The following is a 25,413-nucleotide window of genomic DNA, read 5'->3' as shown; positions in this document are numbered from 1 at the left end:
ACACACAACAAAAAACAAAAACAAATGTATCTTTTATATTTCCTTACAGAACATTCTCAAGCAATATTGTACTACAGATACCTAGTTAAAAATGGAAATTTGAAATCATCAATGCAGCTCCTTAAATTCCTTTGAATGGCTTTCTCTTAAAATTTGATTAACATTCTAAGCATAAAGCTGCATTTGAACACCAGTATTCACATCGTGTTAACAGTCACATGAACTAAGCAGTCACTTGCTCTTACCAGGCAATAGAAAAAGAAAAATGATTTTTATTGTACAGAAATATAGAGTATATTGAAAGACCTTACCATTTTTGTCCCTTTATTTTAATCTGCCAGTTTTTTTTTCAACACAACACTATTCAGTCTTTTTCTATTAATATTATTATTATTATTATTTTAAATTGATGACTTGTTAGTTTTAATTTAAAGGTTTCATACTTACAAACCTTTATTTAATTCATTGTATATTAAATTATGCTTTGGAATTGTCTATTGTACTTAAAAAAAGATGTTTTCACACTCTATGGGACAGAAAAGGTATTGGTCAGTTATTACTTGACATACCTTTTGTTTGTTTGTTAAAAAAAAGTTGCCAATCAATTTGGAGCATTTATGAAGTATCAGTTTTCTAAGAAAAGAAAATGTCGCCCAATCGTAGAACTTATGGGTAGAACCTTTTTTATAACTATGTTTTCAAGTGACAATATTTACAGTGAAATCTGGACATACTCAAGTCAGGAAACTTAGAGCTGATATTTTGGAAAGGAGTTATAGAAAGACTAATAATGTTGGGAAATTGCACTAAAAGCCACCCTGACCTAATATTAACTAGAATAAAAGTGTAGCATGGACATGAAACATCTTTTAAGCTCCTTAGTTTTTTATGAGGTTTCTTGCTGATAGGAAGTACATCTTTGTTCCAGCCCTGTTGTAAATTGTTTAATTGAAACAATTAAACCTCCATCCAGTAGTTAATGATCTCATTTTACCTGTTAAACCTGGAGTGGAGTAGCCCTCCTGGACTGGGTTTGGACACCCCTGAAGTACAAAATGCTCGATTGAGATGCATTAGAATTAAACAATAAACAGTTTCAGCATCACATAACAATGTTTTTGTTTAATGACATTTTTTCTTAATTGTTAAATAATACTGCAATATGTGTCACAGTTGCTATGAATTTAACTAGTTTCAGTTGCTACCAATTAGTGAGAAAATATTTGTTTGAATCTGCCCCAGTTATCTTGACTCATAGCAGTGGGTTTGACCTCATGTTCTCAGTTTTCAGTTCTTGGTAATTCTCTCAAATGTTTTTTTTTTTTCACTTGGCACACATTTAATACATGCAGGTGTTGTGTTTTTCAAAGAATAAAAAGTAGGACCTAATTTCAAAGCTTTGCCCCATGTTTTAGCTTTTTCAAAACAACAGATACAAATACGGATTGTTTAAAGGCTTGTTATTATTGAATGCATTAGCAATGATTCATCCATTCAGAACAAAAATGTGCAAAAATGGATTGCTAATTGATTCAACATCTCACTGTGTTGTGACAGTGAGACCACACTCTAAAATAATATATCCCATCCATAAATAGCCTAGTTTTAAAAGTTGATTAATGGGTTTGATAATGATTAAATTAAAAAATGTATTTAAATAAAGGGTTTTTATTTATGTTTCTTTTTTTTATTCACTTTCCACATTCAAGCAACTGAGATGTTCATTAGGAAGTTTTTAAGTGACTTTACCCTTGCAAAAGTGTGGATTACTGTGGATTTCTAACTTATCTGTTGAAAAGGACGTCCATCTCTAAAAATTGAAGATGACAAAGCAGCTTTTGGGATATATATAAATGTGTGTTTAAAATATTACTTTAGTGATACAAATAGTTTTACAGACAACAACATCAAGTATGAAAATTACTTTTGTATTTCCAATCTGCATTAGTCAGTAAGACATATGCATGATATACGTATAACTTAATTAGGTCAGTTTCTTTCCTTTCCACTGTGTGCTAGATAACAGCTTAAAAAGTACAATAACCAAAAACCTCAAACCTTACGTAACAAAACAAGGTCTATCGATTGACTCTAAGAGTAAAAATTCCCAGACACGACAAACAATTTCAAATTACAGTAATCGGGTTTTATTAGTAACATACAGGTGGTCAGCCCTCTCTTGCCTTTTAACAATAACATTGTAACAATACGTAAACCCTCCAACCCCCACCCACAGCCCAATACTTTCCCAGCAACTCCTCACAAAACAAAGAATATATGTCACCTCCCCCAACAGTTCTCAGACATTACATGTATCGAAATAGTTCAGTTCTCAGTAAGAAAAAGTTAATCAATGAAATGATTATTAAAAGTATATTAAATACTACAGTTGTTAAATGTACTAGATATTACATTTACCTCACCATTTTCACAAGTGTTTTGCAGATTATCTTATTTGGCTTGTTTCAGACTGATTAGCACTAATCTTTGACTATTGTGTTGTACCTTGTTTTAAGTAATTGTTAGGGATATAGATATATTTATTTATTTTATTTATTTATTGTATTTAACTAATGGAATGTTCAAATTGTAGGCTGTATTTTGCAGTGACCATGAAGTGCAAAACACAAGCAAATAAAAAGTTAGCAGCCTATAAGGTCAGGTCTTTGCATATTTTTATTACAATCATGTATAACATTCTCCCCCTTCACAAAAAACTCTAAAGATCTACCACATTTGTTTTCCATACCTATTTTTACCTATTATTACTCTAAAATGAAAAATCAATCTAACCTACGAAGAGCTAGGGCTCTTCTTTCAGTTTTTATTTTTGATCACGTGATGCCCCTTTTTTTTTAGCCGACTCTATTCAGTTAAACTCTTGGAAAAGTGTTGATTGTGAAACAAGTTCACTTTAGTTTTTTTTTCTCCTGTAACTTGATTTCATTGATAATGTACAAAAAAAGGCAGCTCCTTATTTTTAATTCAAACCGAACGCAAACAGCAAGTGAAGTTAAACTGATTTAATTAAATCGTAATTAAGAAGAAATTATTATTAGCCAAAACAGGTTATAACATTTTTGCAACAAGTCATTAAAAAATAAGCTGCCTTTTTTTTTTTTTTTTTACATTATCAATGAAACAGAATCATAGTATCTTTCAAGTTACGGGAGAAAAAACAAGTGATCTTGTTTCACACTCAACGCTTTTCAAAGTTTAATTAAGAAACAGAGTCGGATCAATGTAACTTTAAAGGGACATGTGACCAAAAATAAAAAACGAAGAGCCCTACCTTAGCCTACCTATGGCCACAAAATGTTCCTTCTCAAAAAGGAGGCTTGGTGGTCCAGTGGTTAAAGAAAGAGGCTTGTTATTAGGAGGTTCCTGGTCCAATCCCAGCTCAGCCGCTGACTCACTGTGTGTGACCCTGAGCAAGTCACTTAACCTCCTAGTGCTCTGTCTCTCGGATGAGACATAAAACCAAGGTCCTATTGTAAGTGACTCTGCAACACCAGTTGTGATGCATAGTTCACCCCCTAGTCGCTTTGGATAAAAGCATCTGCTAAATGACTAATTAATTGATAATAAAAGTAAAACATTCCTGCATTATATCGCTCCTCACATTTTGCGGCACCTTCAATTTCAGAAATTGTTTGATTTGATGCTACATGAGAGAAACGGCAAACTGGAAAGCTACACAATTCTTACAGCTTCTCAGAACGCACATCCAGCTTATCTTTATATTTAATCTATCCCCAGGTGGTCTGTGAAACCAGCTGTGTTTACCAGATTTTATTGTTCCTTTGACTCAGATGAAGCTTGCCACACCGCTGTAGTATGCATATCTGGTTTCCTCTTGATGTCAGTTTCCTATTGGCAAAATTAATTGCAAATGTAAGGTTCTAGAATGTATTGCACAGGAAGTCGACTTAAAGCATTGTGAAAAAATAGGTTTTAAAGTTAAAATAAAACCAGAAAAAAATGTAAGGGAAACCATAATAGGGAAGTGTGTACAGATAGTATGTTGACTTCTAGAGGCACAACTAATAAGAAATGTATACTTTATTTTAAATACTGTACTGGAGTACAATAATACTGGAAACCACCACCAGGTCACTAAATACTTTGGTGGTTTTGTTGCACATATGTTCAGTAAATGTGTCACAAATACTATTTGTTTAATTTACGTATCAGACCATGATGCAACATCCAGTACTAGATCACCTACAGGCACGTAAGGTCATGTCATTCACAAGAATGGCAGTGGGATTTTAAGATACATGGTTGTGTTTGCATAACTGAAAAGCAACATGACTATGCTATGGGGAAAGTGGTCTGTGTTTTTCACACCTGTCATTACAAAGGTCTTGTGGTGTTTGTGGGGGGGGGGTTCTGTGTAATATATTGCTGTCTGAGAAAATCTGTAACCTCCTATTTATGGTACATTATGGTACATTGCATGGCTACTTTATAACTTTTATTTCTTTACTGTGTGGCAAACTGTAGACTCCCAGGTGCCCGACTGGCAAAGGGGTGGTGGTCGGGGCTCTGGTGTAGGGGGTCTCTTCACCTCCTCCCTGTTCTGGAGATAGCGGTGCTTCTCCTTTTTCCATTGGAGACAGCGGTGCATCTTCTTCCCGACTCTGGAGACAATGGGGCTTCTCCTTCAGGCTCTGGAGACAATGGGGCTTCGGCTTCCGGCTCTGGAGACAATGGGGCTTCTCCTTCAGGCTCTGGAGACAATGGGGCTTCTCCTTCAGGCTCTGGAGACAATGGGGCTTCGGCTTCTGGCTCTGGAGACAATGGGCCTTCTCCTTCAGGCTCTGGAGACAATGGGGCTTCTCCTTCAGGCTCTGGAGACAGCGGGGCCTCGGCTTCCGGCTCTGGAGACAGCGGGGCTTCTCCTTCAGGCTCTGGAGACAGTGGGGTTTCTCCCTCCAAACACTTCAGAGTCTGCACCAGTATGGTGGGACATCAGGGCACTCTCTACATTGGTGGGCCTTTTTCTCCACAATACTCACACCAAGGAAATTTGTGGACAGGTTGCTGGTGCTTCTCTGGCAGCAGCAACTCTTGCTCCAACTCTTACCGTGGCAGCAACTCTGGTTCCAGCACAGGCAACTCTAGCTCTGGCACAGGCAACTCTGGCTTTGGCGGAGGCAACTATGGCTCCAGTAGAAACAACCCTGTTTCTGGAAAGAGTTCCCTGTGTTGGTAGATCCAGTCCTCCCAGTTCTCCAAAACTGCAGTCAGGCCACAAAGGCGCAGCTGTCTCAGCTCAGCTTGCTCATGGTGTTGTAAGCTAACAAAGTTCAGTAGCATCCCCATCTTGGCTGTGGCTTGAGTCCCTCTTCATTTTTTTTACTTCTTTTACACAAAGACAATTAAAAAGTGTGTTGCCCGCATTCTCCACCATATATGGCAAGCCGGGGATTGTCTTGCAACTCTTGGGACCTTTTCCGCCGTCTTCTTGTGTATAATGAAGTACTCAAACAGATAGGTGAAATTAAAACAGAATGGTGCCTGTGTAACATTTCCAAACATTTACAAACAAAACAAACTAAAACAAAAGCCTAACTTCCAAGAGTTCTAACTAAACTTTTATCAGTTTTAACTATAACTGGACGGCAACCCTGACAGTTGTCCCAGGCCCGAGCTTTATTTATTGTTTTAATTGTATTGCCAAAACACATTTGCTTATAAGTCCTGGAAATATTTTCTTACTCTCCACCAATACTTTTTGCATTCAAATTATACCATAAGCTTTAAAAAAATGTTCCCCCTTTCCTTGGCTGAGAAATGGTTTGCTCGAAACGGCTTTACACAAAAGTATCGCAAAGCACTGTACAGTACATAGCAGAAAAAAGAACAAACCACAATACATTTGTATTTACAAATTACAGCTTTATTACACTGTGCTTTAGTTTCACTCAAATACGATGTCACCTGACAACTATGGATTTCTAGGTGTACCTGTTCTCTGTGCATGGAAACCACATTTTCCCGAGCTGTCTGCGAAAACAGCATGAGAACGCGATGCATGGCTAATTTGCATATCAACCTCCTCCTTTCCCCTTCATTTGCATGACATCGGGTGAAAAGAGGGTCTTGTCGAGTAAAATAAACTGAGCCAATGGAAACCCGAAATGTCTACGGTCATTTTTTATTTGTCTTGAGCAAATTAGAACACACATGGAAACTCCCCCAATATACACATAGTAATATTTTTTTGCAGTTCTGACACCTGATTGGCTGAGCTATTGAAATCCATATTTTGGTAACAACATGTTGAGTTTTGATAAAAGTACTCTTAGCATTTGGTATGCTGTACTATTCTACAGTATGTAGGTCACAGTGTGTTATTTACATCCTTGGTGTGAGATGTGTAAGATACTGATAAACCTTTTTTTTTCTGTTTGCTTACCTTTTTTAATCCAAAGACCCTGTACAACGACAAGAGCAAGACCCTGCATGCAGTGATTGATTGGAGACAGCACGGATCAGAACAAGAGGGACCTATTTTTTTCTGTTGGCACTGTGATACCAAATGTTTAACAAGATGGTTATTTCTGAAACTTTCAATATTGTTCCACACATGAGCAATAGGTTTCAGTGTACTGCTATTTAAAGCCACAGCACACATGCTTTTGAAACACCTCTTCATATAAACATACCTCAATGCTGTAATAAAATAAAGCCCACAGAGCAGTGGGATTATTTACAGCAGTAATATTTAAATAATAAACTAGAAAGAATATGAAAAATTACTTGCAACGCCTTTTTAGTATTTAACGGAACTAAATATTTAGCATTATGTTGCTTCTTAAACTTAGTTGCAGAACCTAGAACAAGTAGGTTAAATGAAGAAACAAGAGGTCAATATGCTTCTATAGTTGCTTTTTTGATTTTGGTTTTGACGTTTGGGATTTAAACGTTGGATTTTGCAAGGAGTTTCTAGCATCTCGCTCCATTTTGTATAAATACAAGTTTTTATGTTTAGTAATAGTAAAATAAACTAAGGCCAGGATTAAATTAAAATTATGGCACAAGTATAGCTTAACGGCACCATAAACTTTGATTTAATTTAGGCCATACATGAAGTACTGTACCCTTAACTTCGTCTTATGACACCTGGCACTGCAATTATCTCCAGGTAATGATTGATGCAGAGGATATTAACGCTATTATAAACCATAAAAATGGAATGCGTAGATGTACATATAGTTTAGACTGGGTGAAACTTATGTTGATTTGTAAGTAAGTTTGAAGATTTTAGTCGCGTTTGTTTCAAAAGCATCAACTTGTGAGAGAATGACTGCTCTACTTTGAACCTGATTCGTGGAGTAGGGTTTTTTTTTTAATAAGAAAACACTGAGGACTGTTTTATGGAATGTTTTGTTAAGGACTGTTTTTAAAATCCTGTTCTGATCAATTACATGAAGTTCACAAATCCTTTTTCAGCTGGGATCAATATCAGCTTTAAGAGTTAGCAACTTTTTAGCAACAATCTTGGGAAAACAGAATGTGCACAGTCCAATTGCCAATTTCCATTTCTGTTTTAAATTATTTATGTTCATGACCCTTTATATGCACTGTTGTAAATATGAAGTAATCATGAACTTGTCATTTAAATGTTTCTGTTTTCAGTTTCTTAATCTTTTAATATTTTTTTTGCAGGTATTTGTTTAAAGATTGCAGTTTGGTGGAATTAACACACTTTAATTACTAATGTATTATTTTATACACTGTTCTTGAGGAAGTACAGTCATCGTTGTATGCCATTGCAAAAATGTAAACAAGTTTATTCACAAATAATAACTTTCCTATTAAATATTTTAAACCTTAACATGAATGCCTTTTGGTGTAGAAAGGTCATCTCTCTCAAGATATTTGGCATTCCCTACAGCACCAATGCAGTTGGCAAGTTGTTGTTATAATAAATATAAACTACTCCCACAGATCTCTGTGGTATAGATTAAATTTAGAAGATTCAAACTGTTCCTACCTCAAGATTAGAACTGATATAGGGCTGTTGATGCTGTTAACTAGTGATTCCACCTATCGCTCTCTATTTTTTTTTTTATAAAACCTTGAAGCAGCCAATTATAGCACTAGGAGGGATGGACTTTTTAGTGAATTGGAACATTCCGGCCTTAAGTGAAATATGGGGACTGGTATTTAATTATGGTGTGCAATAATAAGCTTAGTTACCTTGCTTGACCTTGCAAGGGTGAGCGCCCACGCTGCCTATATAAAAAATGCTTTACTGTTAAAAATGTACTAACGGGCATTTGCGTCTTAAAAACAATATGGAAGTATGCATGCACACCTGCTTCTTAGACAAATACACTCTCCTTTGCTTTTTAAAGCTATGAAAATAATGAAAGTTCACTTCTGTTTTTTTTTGTTTTTTGTTTTTTTGTTGAAGTGTTGTACAATTTGGTAAAAACTGCATGTCCTGTATGTTAGCCTAAAAAATGAGCCACTAATTGAAAATATGATTGCCAGCTCTTGGAGTGTTGGATAATTCCCTAAACCAATATGAATTAGCAAATAAAAACAGCTGATTTCACAGACCCCAATTAAGTAAGGTGGTCCAATATTAGTGACCAGCCCATAAGGTGGGCACATGGGGGCGTATTGTATTATTTTGGCATACTCCAATTGTAATTGCATTATGTATTTTTTTTCATCCGGAACCCCTACCGCCAACCATCATCCCTTTTAAGATTTTTTTTTTGTCTTTAACACAGAAGTCAGAAGGTACTTTTTGGACATAGCTGCTGTATTCATTAATGGTTCCTTATTGATCACAAAGGCAAGCTATGTCCTCCTCTTCCGGTGGCAGAATGGATTGTTATTGTTTTCCCATACAATGAAAACTTCTGATAGGATATGCTTGTTCATGTGCTGTTACACATTTTCCATCTTCCATACTCTGTTTTAAATTATATATTTCCCTAAAGTGCTGTTTATCTTCTGAAGACAAGCATGGCAATTAAAAAGAAGTGTTTTTTTTTTTTTTTTTTTTAGTCTCGCAGCCATTACACTGAGAAAGGACATGCCTTTTTTTTAAATACATTTGCAAAAGCTGAAAACAGTACAATACAGACATCTTTGAAAGGCTAGAATACACTAGGCATGAGGTGCACTTATCCTTAAAGAACCAGTGCTTTCGTTTAAGCTATAGGCAGCTGAGCTCTACTGCAGCAGCTGAGTAAGAATATATTTCAAAATCTTCATGAGTTTCATGATTTAAACCCTGTTTCTTTCAGTTTGGGGAAAAAAAACATGCTTCAGATGTTGTGGGTTGGGAATGGTAGTATTTGTAGTTAGGTCAGTCAGCTAGTAGCAGACAAACAGTTCCCATTTAGCATTACACTTTCATCTGCTGTTTTGTTTAAAGGGACAAAAGGGAAATTATTTATAAAACAAATTATGACAATCAAAAGTATTGTCAAAAGTATGACAATCAAACAAATGTGATTTAGAGGTCATTTTTAATCATTTAACATTCCAATTGCATTTTTGCAAACATAGACATACTTCAGCAAGAAAAAGGCATTTAAGGACATTTATATGTACAGTGCAACATCAAATAATCTGACTAGTTGACTTTCAGGATAATTTACCCTGAGTAACTAGGCTGCATTGAGAGACCAAAAAGTAATAATAAAGCTTTGCCTGCATAACTCAGCCAGTTATGAACCCTTGTATCCAGCAAAATCCATGCTCTATTTTTTATTGTAAGCAGTTAGTATTTTTTGTTTTGACAATCGAGTTAGATACAGGCTGTACTTCTGGATACTTAACTCTGTACTGTGTTGTCTTTTTTTTTTTAAACAACAAATTCAATATAGATTTTTAAAAAGCCCAAACCTTAAAAGATAGCCATAAATACTTAAAAAGACAACCAGATCAATATACATATATATATACAATTCATAACCTAGTGAGACATTATTGCTCTTTTAATATTAACAGATCATTTGAAATGATTGGTACCAGATCAGTAATTGTAAGTAACTAATGCTGGTTGTGGTAAATCTAGAAAATTAGGATTAGACACTTCACGAGTACCCCCTCCTCTGGCCCTTTTGAGGTATATTCTTCAGAAATTACAGAAAAATCAATAGTGCAAAATGTATTTTAAGCACAACAGTAAAACAAAGTAGCACATTATACTGTTACCATTAGCTAAATTAAACTTTTTTTTTGGTCTTTTATTTACAGTAGTGTTCTCTCCAATAACTTGTATTCACTTAGCAATACCCTTCCACCACAATATAATTTTATTAAAACTGTTTTACTCCCTTTTGTGTTCAATAAAGATCCTCTTGCTGCTTCAGTAGGTCACTGGCTGCACTGTCTAGGCACCGATGAGCAATAAAGGTGTACTGTAACTACAGTAGAAATACAAAAGCAATAATCACTATTGTATGGATTCACAGACCCTGCTAGCACCATTCTTGAGCTACATTTTAAGGTAGTACAAGATCAAGCTAAGCATTCTCTGTGAAGCAGCCATATGAAAGCTTTTATAAGCTGTCCATATTTTACCTTTAGGGTATTTCACTGTCTAGCTACAGCAGGGTTGTGTGATCAAAATGTTGGTTATGTTTTTCCACAATATTAATACAACCATTTTGTCTGAAATGTAACACAAAACAAACACTTTAAAATTGCACAGTCCTGACTGAATAACCTTAACAGTTGTAACCGCCTGCTCTGTACAGTTTTACGAAAATGCAGTCAAGTTTCAGTTTAGTATATATCTGTAACAAAAGGCACAGCAAGGTTTTCAAGTTCCAGTTTTTGAGTAAAGTAAGATTATCTGAAAAGTGCCGTCATATCTATTGTACATTAAGGCATGTCTATGCAACTTCCTCCATGTAGTCAACAGCTTCGCTGAACTGTGAAATGCTGCGATCCAGTGTTAAGTCATCAAGCTAGAAGAGATCATAGAAAACTGAAGTAAGCATTTAATAAACAGAAAGGGTATCATTATAAAAAAGCCCTTAACTGTAGTGCAAAAAAGCACAGAAGGTCCTAGAAAATAGATCATAATGCACTTTTTACAGAGCTACTAGTGTGTTGTGTATATCAATACAATCACGCATACTGCATTTATGTAGATAGTGCCTTTATCAAGGACATCAGTTCAAACTTAACTGCTGCGTGCAAAATACAGCCAGTTAATCTTTAGTTTTTACAGTAGTATGTCTGTTGCACTTTTTGCACTGAATCTTACAAGTTTCATTTTTTGAGTAATCTCAAAAATGCGTTTAAATAACAGACAATTCCTAATGTATTCTTTATATGATATCCTCCAGTATACTGACATCTGGAATATCCTAGTTAATAAGCCTTGCATATGTGCTTTTGACTGTTGGGTACATATTACTTGGCAGAAATGACAAAAAATACAGGGAAGTTCAAATGTAAGAAATAATAAAAAAAAGAATCTTTATAAACGAGATAAAGAACATGTTAAGTATACACATATGATCAATCTTATTTTAAAACCCCTCTTACACATGGGAATTCTTATTTCTACACCTCCATCCTGCTTACGCATCTGCTTCTCTTATCACTACTGGTAACCTGGTTTGCAGGGTCCTCACAATGCTTTCTTTGATATTGTTCTAATCTATTGCTGTTTTTACATGACAGTCCCACTATTCAGTCTATTTGAAGTACACTGCCTTCCTCTTCAGCTACTTCCCTAAACATTGCAGAGGCCCAGTATTACAGCAGAGAACGATAAAAAAACAACAACTTTGAAATAAAGGAAATCCTTTGAAATATAGGAACAACAATTCATTTGAAATCACATTAACAGACCGTCAACTACAGTAATTACAGTGCTACCCCATTGTAATGTGGTTGTCGTATTTTGCGGAAACGTATGTATCATATTTTGGAACTGTTTTCTAAATTATGTGTACAGATTTTTTTTTTTTAAACAGCAAATAGAGATAAATCCACAGACATCATTAAAATGAACGTCAAAGTTATTCAAGCACTTTACAATAGCTTGTGAAACTATGTTGTAATTAACAGCCTGTAGGTAAAGTGTATCTGCAAGGGCAGCTTTCAGTTCTATGTCAGATGCATGTTTGTTTGTTCAATCAATCAATCAATCTTTATTTTATATAGCGCCTTTCATAGTGGATTACCATCACAAAGTGCTTTACAAGATGCAGTAACAACAAGAAAATCCATAATACTTTAAATACAGAGAAATGCACAATACATGCTATACAGGGGGAAAAAAAAAAGATCTTGGGCATCAGTCGACTTGTCAGTGACCACTGACAAGCAACCAGACTTTTACCAATTCCATAATCTCCTGCTTGTGATACTCGGCAACTTCAGGTAAGTATTCACGTCTCAGCTGGGCTGATGAAGGAATCACTCCACCGTTTGCTGCACTCGGTGTGAAGAATTTATGTACCTTTTGGTTGTCCAATTTTTCAAGAGGGATATTTGCGCAAAAAAACACCTCTGTCAGGTCAAAATGTAATATGTTTCTTACTTCACAGTTTTCAGTGGACTTTTGAAACATGGAAGTTACCGTTTTTTGTTTCTTTGCGAGTAAAGCAGTCGCAGTACTGCTCTTGATTTCTGTCTTTCTCTTTCGATGAATACTTGAATCTAAATGCCTGTCAACAGACAACTTTCGGTAGTGATCTACAGTAAAATTGCAGGACATACACTGTGTAAAACTCCTGCTGTACAAGCCAAATTAATATTGTAGCGTACGGTGGAAAATGAAAGGAAGGAGACACACACAACTTTCAGGTACTCGAATCCACACTTTATTGGGACGATTATTCCTGGCCCATCAGCCTGGGCCAAACCAAAAACAACAAACAGTCTTGCACTCTCACAGCAGCTTGTCTCACTAGCGCAGCACTTTTTTTTCTAGAGCAGCACTCTTTGGAGTCAATCTCATGAAAACCTCTTAGTTTTTCTTTGTCTTTTAGCCATCCGTGCAATATAGATTCTGCAACATGTATATATTTTGAAACTGCTGCTTCAGTTTCCCCTTTTCTTACTCTGCCCGCCACATCGAGTTTAGTTTTAACAGAGAAAGATTTTAGTTTTTTGCTGTCTGCCATGCTTCATACTGTGTATCTGGAACGTTCACCCAACGTTTGCGAATCAAATTGCATTATGAGGGAAATGGGAGTCACAACCTTACTGATTAGAACCAATTCCACACTATTACAGGTTGCATTATAACGGGGTAGCACTGTACATGACTTAATCCATTTGACAAAGTGTGTAATATTCATAGAGGGTTAGAACAAGTGATCATGATTTAAACTGAGCCTACCTTATCACTGGCATTGAAATCCACCCCTTCAGTAGATAGCTCTTCTTCAATCTCTTCTCCAATGCTAACTTCACTTTTAGTTTTATCTGATCGATGGCTGATACTGATAAAAAAAATACAGATTTCATTTTTTTCATTTAACAATGATGTAATGAGAATTTGATGAATATATCATTTGAATAAATAAAGCAAATAAAACATTACCTGTTAAAATCATCGTCATAATCATCATCTTCATCTCCTGCAAGAAAAAAATGTATGTGCTATGTTAACAATACATTATTCAATTTTATTAAAATAAAAACATGTTAAACCAGGGAAATAATCAGTTATTCATGTGTATTTTATAACATATACAAATGTTGTGGCACAAAAAGGTGGGAAAATGTAAAACATTTTGAAATGTATTTATGGAAAACAAAACACTGAAGTTAATTCAAGGGCTACACACATTTTCAGTTTCTGAAAGTACTTGGTGGGGGTGGGGGGGGCATGGAGCAAAACTTGAAATGGAGCAAAAGCTTATTAAATCTTGCCCAAACACTGTTAGGTGCCATTAAAAAACTTGCCTAATCCAAGGGAGCCTATTTTCTCATTCATTGTTTTCAGGTCTTTCAATTCAATAACTTTGCCATTACCTACTATTAAAGAAAAACAAACACACATATTAACTAGATAGATACAAAAGAGGTACATTTCTTAACTTTTTTTATGCTTCTGTTTATAATAGTGAATGCCCTATGCAGAAAAATAAACAGCACTGGCATAGATATATATTCCTGAAGTGATTTACAAGTAATCTTTTTTGTAAAGGAAGGCCCCTACTACAGGAACAAATGGATATAAAGTATCCAGCCAGCGAAACCTGATGTCCACCAAGGACAGAGGAGAAGCAGGGAAGCGGCTTGCCAGCAAGCATTGTAAAGAGCTGGTTTGGTGCTAAAATAAATAAAAGTACCATTGCCTGCTGCTCAATTTTTGCAACGTATTATAAGGCTGCAGTGGACCTGTCAGCATCAGCAGTACAGAAACAGTAATATCTAAAAGACTGGTGCAGTTTTTTTAGTTTATCGTAAAAGACATGTAGTTTCACACGTTTTTGCCCCGTCTAAATGTGATTAGTAGTTTATCTTCTTACTGTCATAAGGTCCTTTAAGTGGGGGCACTCCAGCCAGGGACCCTAAACCAGTTTTTAAAGGAGGTGCATCGGAAAGAGATGCAAGGCTTCCCATCGGCCTACTTGAATCTGTCCTAGAAAAAAAAAATACCAGGAAGTCAGTAAAGCGCAAACACATATTAAAACAAGAACATAAGGATGCCCAGGTTGTTTACGATTTCTTTCAAATAAATCGACAGCTCTGGCAGTTAGCAGAAAAGAACACTTAAAAACACATGACAAACAACTGGCAATCATAAGAAAAGTAACGGAAAAGGTAATCAACCAGGCAACTAGACTCTTGGGGAAGTAAACCTTTTTTTTTTTTTCTTTTTTTTTTTTAAGCTTTTGAATAAGAGACTATCAGGTGGCCATAGTATCACCTCTCTTCAGGGTTGTGTCTGTTACCATTCTCTGCAAAGGGATCCTCAGTCTCTTCATCTGTGTCATTGTTTTTACCAGTGATCCTGATCCCAGAGCAAAGAGAAGAAATTTGAGATTTGAGAAAGACAGACAAGCAGGGGGGAGAGACAGTGGTAAACAAATTTTAAAGACAAAGAAAACCAAGATACAGAATCTCAAAGCCTGAACACTCATGGGGCATAACTTGGGATACAAGCAGTTTTAAACATTAACAGAAGGCTTACAGGCAGGCTGTCAATCATAAGACATAGTAGTACAGTAACAGTACTAAAAATAATTATCAATAAATGTTTTATGTTATTTATTACTGTTACTTGTATTGTATCAAACTGTTACAACTAACTCGAATGTCTTTAACAAGAAGAGCATAAGCAAAGTGAATGGTTAGGAAGACTACAACTCTTCGTGGCTACTACCGTTCTTACTTTCTGAAAAAGATCCTCCTGAAATACTTTTGTGTGACCACCTTCATTTAATAATTTTTTTTGAAGGAAAATAGACATGAAAGCATTAAAGTGAAACAGAATGAAATACACACACACTCACACACCAAAGGTTATTAAAGAAGAAAAGACAAAAGCAAAGCATTCTGCATTGGACTTTAGTGCAAAATTCGTAAGTTCAAAGCAGTGACTGTATTTAAGTATTTAAGTTTTTGAAACCTACAGTGTACATACCAATAGTATAAATACTGAACATTAAATGAAAAACCTGGTTTATTACATGAACTTGCAATTTGGTCACATAAATCTGGGATGCAAAACTAAAAAAAAACAGACTTATATATCACCTCACTTTGGCTATTGGATCTTGGAGCTTGAACCATAAACCACTGAAACCCTCTGCTGCCAAATGTTTTCAGCAAATAAATGAACCTTATGTATTTGCATATCTTTTTAATTGCCAGATATAGTCATGTAATTCCAGGCTTCCTGGTTACATGTAAATGTACATCTACATCTACATCTGAAAGCCAACACTGACATACTTACTCTTTGTGAATATTGTTCATCTTGTTTTCTGACATACTGGCCCCTAAAACCCTTTTGTCTGTCAGGGATATACTAATATCGCAATGCAGCAATGATACAGAGAAAGAACAGTACAAGAGAAGAGGCTTTGTTATAGTTATTTCGAATAAATCTGAATAAAAATAAAAACTAATATTTTCATAAATATACACCATGACATAATTGTATAACACAACCATAAATATACACCATGTGTATGTTTGAAAGACAGTCCTTTATGATTTCTACTGAAATAAGAGGCCCTGCAATTGTTAATGTGAGGTTATGGAACAGTGGAATCTCAAGTTTCACAGTTAAGATTTTGAATGAGGAGAGTTTCTTCTGTTGTCCACAAGACACTCCTGTAAATGAGAACAAGAAATGCAACAACTAAGCTCACCTGCCATATGTTTTCTCAGGTTTAGGCAAAGGATCATCAAAGAAAGAATCTTCATCCTTTTCATCATCCAGATCAAAATCTTCACCCTTCTTCACTGCTGGAACGTTGCTGCGGCGCTTTGAATCCAGTTTTGATTCATTGGCCGATATCTGGACATTGCTTTTATTCTTCACACCTCCAGTCGGCACACTTAATTCGCTAAGGCTGGATTCAATAACCTTAAAAGAATTTAAAGCAACTGTTAGCGCCTTTGCAAATGTTAAAACAATTTGCCTTACAATTACATTGCTCTTTTGAGTAAAGAATGCAGAGCTTTTCCTGTCTGACCAGTTCACTATTAAATCACTCTGTCAGTCCTGTAATTAAAACAAATTAACAGCCCCTTAATTATCTTAACACAGAGATTGCACTGTAAAATATTACTGTATGTACTTTAAATCTATTAACATGTTTTACTATTATCAGGAATTGCACGCAAACTGGAAGCGCTTCACTCACTGACATTTCAACCGAGGCAGTGTATCTCAAACTGCCTGACTTACACTTGCTCACTTTCGCGTGTCGAAATTCCAGGTCAGTCACTTTGATTTTGCTTGAATACAGCAAACGATGTCTCTTTCAGGGGCAGCAAAGCATAAACACAAAGGGGGGGGGGGAGCATTATAAATATTTTTACAAATCGGTGCTGAAAGCCCTGAACCGCCGTATACATTATCCCAACCCTGGAGAACGAGCATTTTCTTTAAGGAAGCGTCTCTGAACACTTCAAAGCAGTTTAATAGATTACAGGTATATTCTAAATAATTCAATACGTATAGAGATGGTTTGGGTTGTTAGGTCTGGAAAGGGTTTTTACCAATTGATTTCATCAGTTTAATTTTGTCAAGGCAGAAAGTGACAGCATGAGTAAGAGAGAGAGCCCAAGAAGACTATTTAAACCTTAGCATATTCCCAAGTGTATTTAATAAACCTGACTTATACCAAGTAATTAATTCTGTAATAACAGTATTAAATATTCACATACAATACTAGACTCTTTAATTATAAAAAGAGAGTATAACTAGATTTTTTTTTTTACAGTTTTGTGAACTATGCATCACAAATGTGTTTTTTAATGAGTTGTTAAAAAAAAAAAAAAAAACACAACACAACACATAATGATAATATTTATTTTATGTATTGCTTAGGTCTTCCAGAAAAAATAAAATAAATGTTTTGTAATTCATACTTCAAGCTTTTCAGCTTGAATTATTTTTTTTAACTTGTAAGCAATTTATAGTGCCACATTTACGAGGTCAGCAGTACAGGAGTCTATTTAGCCACAAGCCAGGAATCTGCAGTTCAAGGCCATGTATGCTTCAGCCTTGCTATTGTTGCTGATCTTGTGAAACATCAACAGCAGCTCCCCTTGTGCAAGCAAACATTACAAAAATGTTTAAGATGTTTAAGGCTCCCGAGTGGCGCATCCAGTAAAGGCGCAGGATGTGCCCTACAGTCTGGACGTCGCGAGTTTGAGTCCAGGCTATTCCTTTGCCGACCAAGGACGGCAGCTTCCATGGGGCAGCGCTCAATTGGCCGAGCGCCGCCCGGGGGGGGAGGGAGGGTTAGGTCGGCCAGGGTGCCCTCGGCTCACCGCGCACCAGCGACCCCTGTAGTCTGGCCAGGCGCCTACGGGCTTGCCTGTAAGCTGCCAGAGAGCTGCGTTGTCCTCCGACGCTGTAGCTCTTGGGTGGCCGCATGGTGAGTCTGCAGTGTGAAAAAAAGCGGTCGGCTGACGCTTCGGAGGACAACGTGTGTTCGTCTTCGCCCTTCCGAGCGCAGGGGTGGTAGCTGTGAGCTGAGCATAATAAAATAATTGGCCGTTCCAAATTGGGATAAAATAATAAAAATATAAATTGGCAACGACAATTTAAAAAAGAAAAAAAAAAAAAAAAAAAAGATTCCTAACAAGCTAGGAATAGAAAAGCTGTATTCGTAAAACAGAAATGTTATTGAGTTCATCAGTAAGTGATTGGATCAACGAACAATTAACAGCATCGCACTTTGTTAAAAAATAAACCAAACAATGTCCACACCTAACCCTCTAACTACACTTCAAAGGGTTAATAAACAATGAATAACAATAAAAAACTACAGATACCTTCAATATACAAATTTAAGATTTTAAGGGCATTAGTTGAAACACATTACTGAGAAAATGTATGTTGGTGTTTTTAGGTTACTATAAAAAAGTAATATACTATTCGTACAGAGAAACTTGACTGAAAACAATGACAGAAACAGTACATAGAATTGTTAATCAAAAAAGCACATTTGAAATGAATGCAAACTTGTTATATTAATAAGCTACAGCTATGAGTATAATGTCAAGAGATACAGATATTATTAAATTCATAAAACAAGCAATGGCATGTCTCCACTGTGAACAAAAATGTGTCACACAAAAAGCACCTAGCAATGATCATGAATACAGGAACTTTCCAAAATTAGGGCACACCATTTGAATTTTTTTTTTTTTTTTTTTGCAATGCTAAAACACAGGAAACAACACTAAAATCACGAAAGTCTGCATTACACTTCCTTAACCTTTTAACCTGTGCTCATAGCTTCATCATGCCTCAGCATAAGCTGCACACTGTGCCCGTACGTAGGGTAAAAATTTACTTATTCCCAACCTTTTCACTAGCAAGATCATCACTTTCTTTACACTTACAAAATCCTTTATACCTGGGAACCTAGCATGAAAACAATACCATCAGCTGTTTGTTTCTTTTGTTTAACACAGCCAGAAGCTACTTTAAAAAAAGATTTCATAGTTATGACATACAACTTTACTATACTTACATCTTCATCCTTTCAAAGGAAGCACCTTAGTATTCAAGATAAAGGCAATACATACATATTTACAGTATGTCATGTTAAGAGCTCAAGCAACTCTATTAGTACTGTAGTGTTCTGAGTATTCCGTTCATTCTTTTAGAAATTTTAGAAGCATTGTGGTGCTCTACACATAGGATGTGCATTACACTTAAGTGCAGTTTATATGTTTATCATGTCACAATCTACATGAATACTACCCTGTTTTTCTTGAAGCTATCAGAAAAAGCTGAAGTTGCAGTCAAGCCTTTATGCATGAGAAAAAACTAACAAATACAAATACAAATAAAACCAAAGATTTTATATTGGGAGTGTCTGACTGTACAGTGTATGCTTATTTTCTTTGCTTTAACCCTCTGCCTTTAGCATACTAAAATAGAACCCACTCAGTTAAGCAAACAATCCACACAATGCTCAGGATGCACGTTATACTTATACACTGAGTTTTATGTCGATACCCTGAAATTTGGGTTTTTCAGGGCTTTCGCTTTTTATGTACTGTATGACATTATTGTTTTCGGTTACTTTTCAAAATTGTTGGGCACAATATGTATAGTAACTCGACAGTACTTGCACACTTCAATTATACCTTCTTTCCTTTGCTGTCTACCACAATGAACTCCTTATGGTCACGGGCATATTCTTCTGGGTTTTTTGTGTGTCTAGGCACTTTCTTAAAATTTCGCCACAATCTGTAATTGTTTTAAATCCCACAAGCGTGTAAATCCTCCCTATCTAACTGTAATATAGTTTGAAATCCATCTAGCAAGAACAAACCTCTGTATCTAATTGTAATCTTGTTTTAAATCTTGCGAGCGTGTACAATCTTCCCTTTCTGCAGAGTCTCCAATAGAAATGTAGGAATTTGCTGCCACTCAGTAGTTGGGGTGGGTTTAAAGTAGTGGTGGCCAACGATATGAAAATTGTATATCGATATTGTGTACTTATTTCAATATCCATAATATCGAAGTCTTCCAAAACACAGAAAAACACTACTGCAATATCAAACATATAGACATATACAGATGTTAACAGATATTTACATATGAAAAGCAATAACTTACTTTAAGTTAGTGGTGCTTTGCTTCACAATATCCATGGAGAAAAACAAGGTATTGTTATATTGTTTTACTATTCCATCATCAGCCACCTCAAAACCAAAATATTTCTATACTTCACTGTTCACAGACTTTCTAGCCAATCCGGAAGTAACTGAATCTTCAGCTGCTCTGCGTGTAAATGCTGACTCACGACAACTCTAAAAGTATTAAGTATGGTGTCATGCCGAATTCTGTATTATTTTGAGATGTGTTTTGATGTTTTAAAAGTACATCTCATTTATAATACCGAAAGTTGAAATTTTAAAAATACATTAATAATAGTGTAACTAATGAACCGCTGACGCATGTGCATATCTCAAAATAATGCAAAATGGATGGCCAATGGTGCTTAATGCAGCACACAAATAGTGTTTGGTACCTAAAAGCCAATCAACTGAATAAAATGGTTAAATAATACTTGAGATTGACATAATTGGTATGCATAGGACTTGTTGTATCTTAATATAAAATAAACTTGATTATACTGCGTTTGTATTTTTAGCAGTATTAGCAATAAAAAGGGTCAATATCTTATCAAAATAGTGATATTGGTGCCCATCTGTAGTTTAAAGTATTCAGAACGAATCAATGATTGATTCAAGTCAGGAAGGAGGGACATTGCAGAACTAAATGCACTGGGAAAGTTGGGTGAAGTCAACGTGAATTGAGTAACCATTTCCAGTGTTTATCCTGTGTTTATTGGATATACACTGATTTCAATTTTTTTGTACTGGGGGTGTTTTTTCTGTCCTTTCACTCTATTCAATCACCATAATATGTATTTAAAAATATGCAAAACAATCAATCAGGGGTGTTATTTATATTAAAAAGATGCAAATAAGGTTTTTATTTTTTTTATTTTTTTATTTTACTGTATATAGCTTTTTAGTTTCGGAGCACAAAGCCTCTTTTGACGTACACATTCTAAGGAGAATACACATTTTACTAGAATCGTTTTTTTGGGATAAAATCTACATTTTGGGTTGTTGTTTGTATTGTTTCAATTTTCTGTAGAAAAAGTGACCGATTAACATACAATTTAAATAAAAATCACAGACAGAGGGTTCAAAAGAACAGAGTTATATATACCTTGCTTACTGATGTAGAATTTAGATTCTCCTCAAGGATCTTGCTTGGTGTTTGAACAATGTCACAGATATCGTTTGTCACCTAAGTGAAAAAACAATTTTAAATCGATTTCAGTTTTGTGTCTTGCTTCCTGCATAAACCCATAAGGGTGAAACCTCAATTTCGAGGAAAATAAATGATGAAATGTTACAGAGAGATAAAGATTTATTTAATGAACACACACTAATATATATATATATATATATATATATATATATATATATATATGGGATATGCTTTTGGTAAATTTTCATGAACATTTAAATGCTATGCAAGTATCAGCATTTAAGCTTTTATTACATTCTAATCTATATTGACAGCTCTGGTTAGTATTTTCAAGCAAAGAAACCTTAAATAAGCAAATAACGTTATATTATTATTATTTGTTTATTTAGCAGACGCCTTTATCCAAGGCGACTTACAGAGACTAGGGTGTGTGAACTATGCATCAGCTGCTGAGTCACTTACAATTACATCTCACCCGAAAGACGGAGCACAAGGAGGTGAAGTGACTTGCTCAGGGTCACACAGTGAGTCAATGGCCGAGGTGGGATTTGAACCGGGGACCTCCTAGTTACAAGCCCTTTACTTTAACCACTGGGCCACACAGCCAGCCTTTATAACATTTTAAAGACTTAACTACAAAGTAAAGAAAACAAAACAAAACCAAAAAAAGAAAAAAGTACACACCAAACTATATACTGAAATTAGGGCTGTCACTCGATTCAAATTTTTGATTGGTTAATTTATGGGCATTAGTTAATTAACTGGTAGATTAATCGGTAGATTCATCCGTGCACATTTTTAATAAAGGTAACGATCTTATAGCGGCTGTTCTGCATGTAATACTGAAAAATCAACAGAATCTATATAAAATAAATAATAAACCCAATGGGAATTGGTCTTTTTAATAGCATTTGTATTATTATTTTTATCTTCGTAAATGTCTCTCTTTGTATTTGTACTGCACTATTAAGATGTACCTGTGCTGGCCCTGTGGGCACAAAGTGAATAAACTAAACTAATGTTTTTATTTTTTAACATTATATTATATTTAGCTCTGTCCCTCACAGTCTCACTCCAGTCGAGTCTACACGCATTCTTCCACTCGTGGTTTGCGCCCCCCCCCCCCGACCCGACCCCCTCTTACTATTAGGCTTCCAGGCCCATAGGCTGGGAAGCCTATTGTTATTGCTGGGATTCTTCTTCTTCTTCTTCTTGCCTAAAGTTGCTTGAAAACTCACAAAATTTGGTAGGATGGTAGATGCTTATGGGAAGTTGGTAAATGTTAATTGAACATATGTCATAGGTCACGTGGTTTGGCCGCCATATTGGATTGGAAAAAACCATTTTGCCTAAATGTAAAAATGTGTCATTTGCAAACCACTTATTGCAGAGTGCTGAAGTTAGTAAACCTGTTGAGAAATAGTCCAACATTAACTGGTGTTTGTAACAAGCTCATAGGTTGTGTGGTATGGCGGCCATGCATATAAAAAAATGTCACTGCCCGTGACCTTTGACCTCTCCTAAAGGTCAAATGTAAAACTGACTTATAACTCCTGAGACAATGCAGACAGGGTCATGGTTACTATGGAAAAATGGCATTCTGCACTACTTGCTAAAGTGTTTGGTACAGGTACTTGATTTTACTCTTATATATTTTTTGTTTTTTGGTAATTGCTCTTATTTGAAATTGTTCTTATCCATTTATCGTACTTACTACGTGCTCTTAATGAAATTTACTCTTATAAGCAACTATTTTTACTATAAGTTTAACTGCTCAAATTCGCTCTTAAATGTAATTACTGTATTCTTTATTTTGCTCTTATTTTAATGTGATCTTATTTTCTACTGATTTTACTGTACTTTATAACTGCTTTTATCTAATGTGATATTCTGTAATGTGATACTTTGTATTGTGATATTCTGTAACAACTAAGTCACCCTGGATATGAGTGTCTGCTAAGAAAGAAAGAAAGAAAGAAAGAAAGAAAGAATAAATAATACACTGATGACGTCAAGCAGTAGTATTTAATATTACAAAATGTAGTCATATCACAATAATGCCAAAAATCAATACTTACCACACTTCTACACTGGATAAATAAACGCTTGTACATCCGAAGAAACTGGTCAAAGTCAATAGCTGAATGGAAAACACGAAGAAGAAAAAAAAAAAACTCAGTATAGAAAACAACAGAAGGAAAAATTACAAGCTGCTATTTTTCATACCTACAATATATTGTATACAAATCTACTACCAACTGTTAATATGTTTATATTTAAATGTATAAAAGTGATTCAGTTACAAGACTAACCTGCTCGCAGTAAAGTATAAAGCATTTTTATAATTAGACACTTTAGGTGCAGTGCCAAGTTTTTGTTAAGGTCACAACAAAATACTGCAATGGGATACTGTCAATACTCTTGTTCATAAATTGAAAATAATAATTAGGGGTGTCAGGAATTATTCAAATCCCTAAAAAAAGAAAAAGATCCAGACAGCAGCGTTAACTGAGTAAATGCTAGCTAGGTATGTGAACTGGTCTTCATTGCAAGACATTGATACTCAGTGTCATCAGACTCAGGCATGAATGTGTCCACCTGTTACAGGTACTGGTTTTTGTTTTTGTTTTCTTGCTTCCCTTATAAAAAGAGCCAGTGTTTAGAATATTATGTCACTGAACAGCTCTCTTTTTTCCCACACTACCTTACGCATTCATGTGTATTCCCATACGGAAAGAAAATATATTTTAAATATATTTTTTTATGAATGGGAAACATGTTAAATATATGAATAATATATTTATAACCTTACCATATATTTTCATTATATAAATAAACATATGGATCACAGATTACAGATTAAATTATATTTAAAATATACTCCAAATGCACCAGATATTTTTAATGTATTTCTTTATACATTACTAATTCATTTTATTTAACTGACAAAAAATATATTTTACAATGTATTGTTATAAATATATATTTGCAACAAACTTACCATACATTTAAAATATATTATGTTTTTGCCTTACATTCATCATACATTTTAAAAACATTATTTATGGATGCTGTTTAAATATAATAAAATATCATGTGTAGTCCAGTGGTTAAAAAAAAAGGCTTGTAACCAGGAGGTCCCCGGTTCAAATCCCACCTCAGCCACTGACTCATTGTGTGACCCTGAGCAAGTCACTTCACCTCCTTGTGCTCCGTCTTTCGGGTGAGACGTAACTGTAAGTGACTATGCAGCTGATGCACAGTTCACACACCTTAGTCTCTGTAAGTCACCTTGGGTAAAGGCGTCTGCTAAATAAACAAATAATAATAATAATAATAATAATAAGTTTCCCTGAAACGTATAATGATGCTAATATGTGATGTTGACCTTAGACATTGATTAAACAGTGATAAAAACATTAACTAAACATATACCATACGGTACATAAATTATACATTTAATTGTATTGAAACATGTATTTACCTTTTTTAATTTAATATCAATCAATATATTTATTATACAAACCATTAAATATGTATTTGTCATATACAGACATTGCCTGAGCGGACTTATGTAAATCAGTTGCTTGCAAAGGATGCTGGGGGTTGAGATTTTTTGTGAGGAAACTGTGATTATTTGTTGATTATTGTACATATTTGATTTCTGTTTATGTGATAATTGTTCAAGGTATTGTTTTACATGTTTATTTGGAAGTATTTGATTTGTTATCAGTGAAAATCAACCTAAGAGGTGTGTGCATCCGCAAGAGTGGGGAGGTGCTTCTGTGCATCTGTTTGTGTTAGTGAGCGGTGAGTCACTGTTGTTTGCAATCTCTGCCAAGTAAACACATCTGGTGTTTTAAAACATATATATTAAATTAAATATTTCAAATGTATACATCATGTATTTCTCGCATATGAATTTTATATTTCTCAATATATTTAGGATTAACGATATATTTAACATATAT

At 35.1% G+C, this 25,413-nt stretch overlaps 1 protein-coding gene across 5 annotated transcripts in view; it reads right to left on the bottom strand.

The window, feature by feature from the left end:
- Positions 1 to 9,483: 9,483 nt before the first annotated feature.
- cep43 (centrosomal protein 43) overlaps positions 9,484 to 25,413 on the bottom strand; it is a 28,174-nt gene continuing 12,244 nt past the window's right edge. For 2 of the 5 annotated variants that reach the window (XM_034019033.3, XM_034019031.3), the window contains 9 exons: positions 23,521 to 23,582; positions 21,398 to 21,478; positions 16,332 to 16,549; positions 14,882 to 14,965; positions 14,481 to 14,593; positions 13,912 to 13,983; positions 13,547 to 13,583; positions 13,343 to 13,445; positions 9,484 to 10,949 (listed from right to left, as the gene is read on the bottom strand). In XM_034019033.3, coding sequence (XP_033874924.3) covers positions 10,875 to 10,949; positions 13,343 to 13,445; positions 13,547 to 13,583; positions 13,912 to 13,983; positions 14,481 to 14,593; positions 14,882 to 14,965; positions 16,332 to 16,549; positions 21,398 to 21,478; positions 23,521 to 23,582 — 845 coding nt within the window. In that variant the 3' untranslated portion in view covers positions 9,484 to 10,874. The remainder of the gene's footprint in view (positions 10,950 to 13,342; positions 13,446 to 13,546; positions 13,584 to 13,911; positions 13,984 to 14,480; positions 14,594 to 14,881; positions 14,966 to 16,331; positions 16,550 to 21,397; positions 21,479 to 23,520; positions 23,583 to 25,413) is intronic. The other 3 variants (XM_059025273.1, XM_059025274.1, XM_059025275.1) reach the window with 3 other exon arrangements.

This window comes from Acipenser ruthenus, chromosome 6 (assembly GCF_902713425.1).
Source record: "Acipenser ruthenus chromosome 6, fAciRut3.2 maternal haplotype, whole genome shotgun sequence".
In the NCBI taxonomy this organism is placed as follows: domain Eukaryota; kingdom Metazoa; phylum Chordata; class Actinopteri; order Acipenseriformes; family Acipenseridae; genus Acipenser; species Acipenser ruthenus.
The sequence above is the reverse complement of the archived record's forward strand: the minus strand, read 5'-3'. Positions and strand labels throughout refer to the sequence as shown.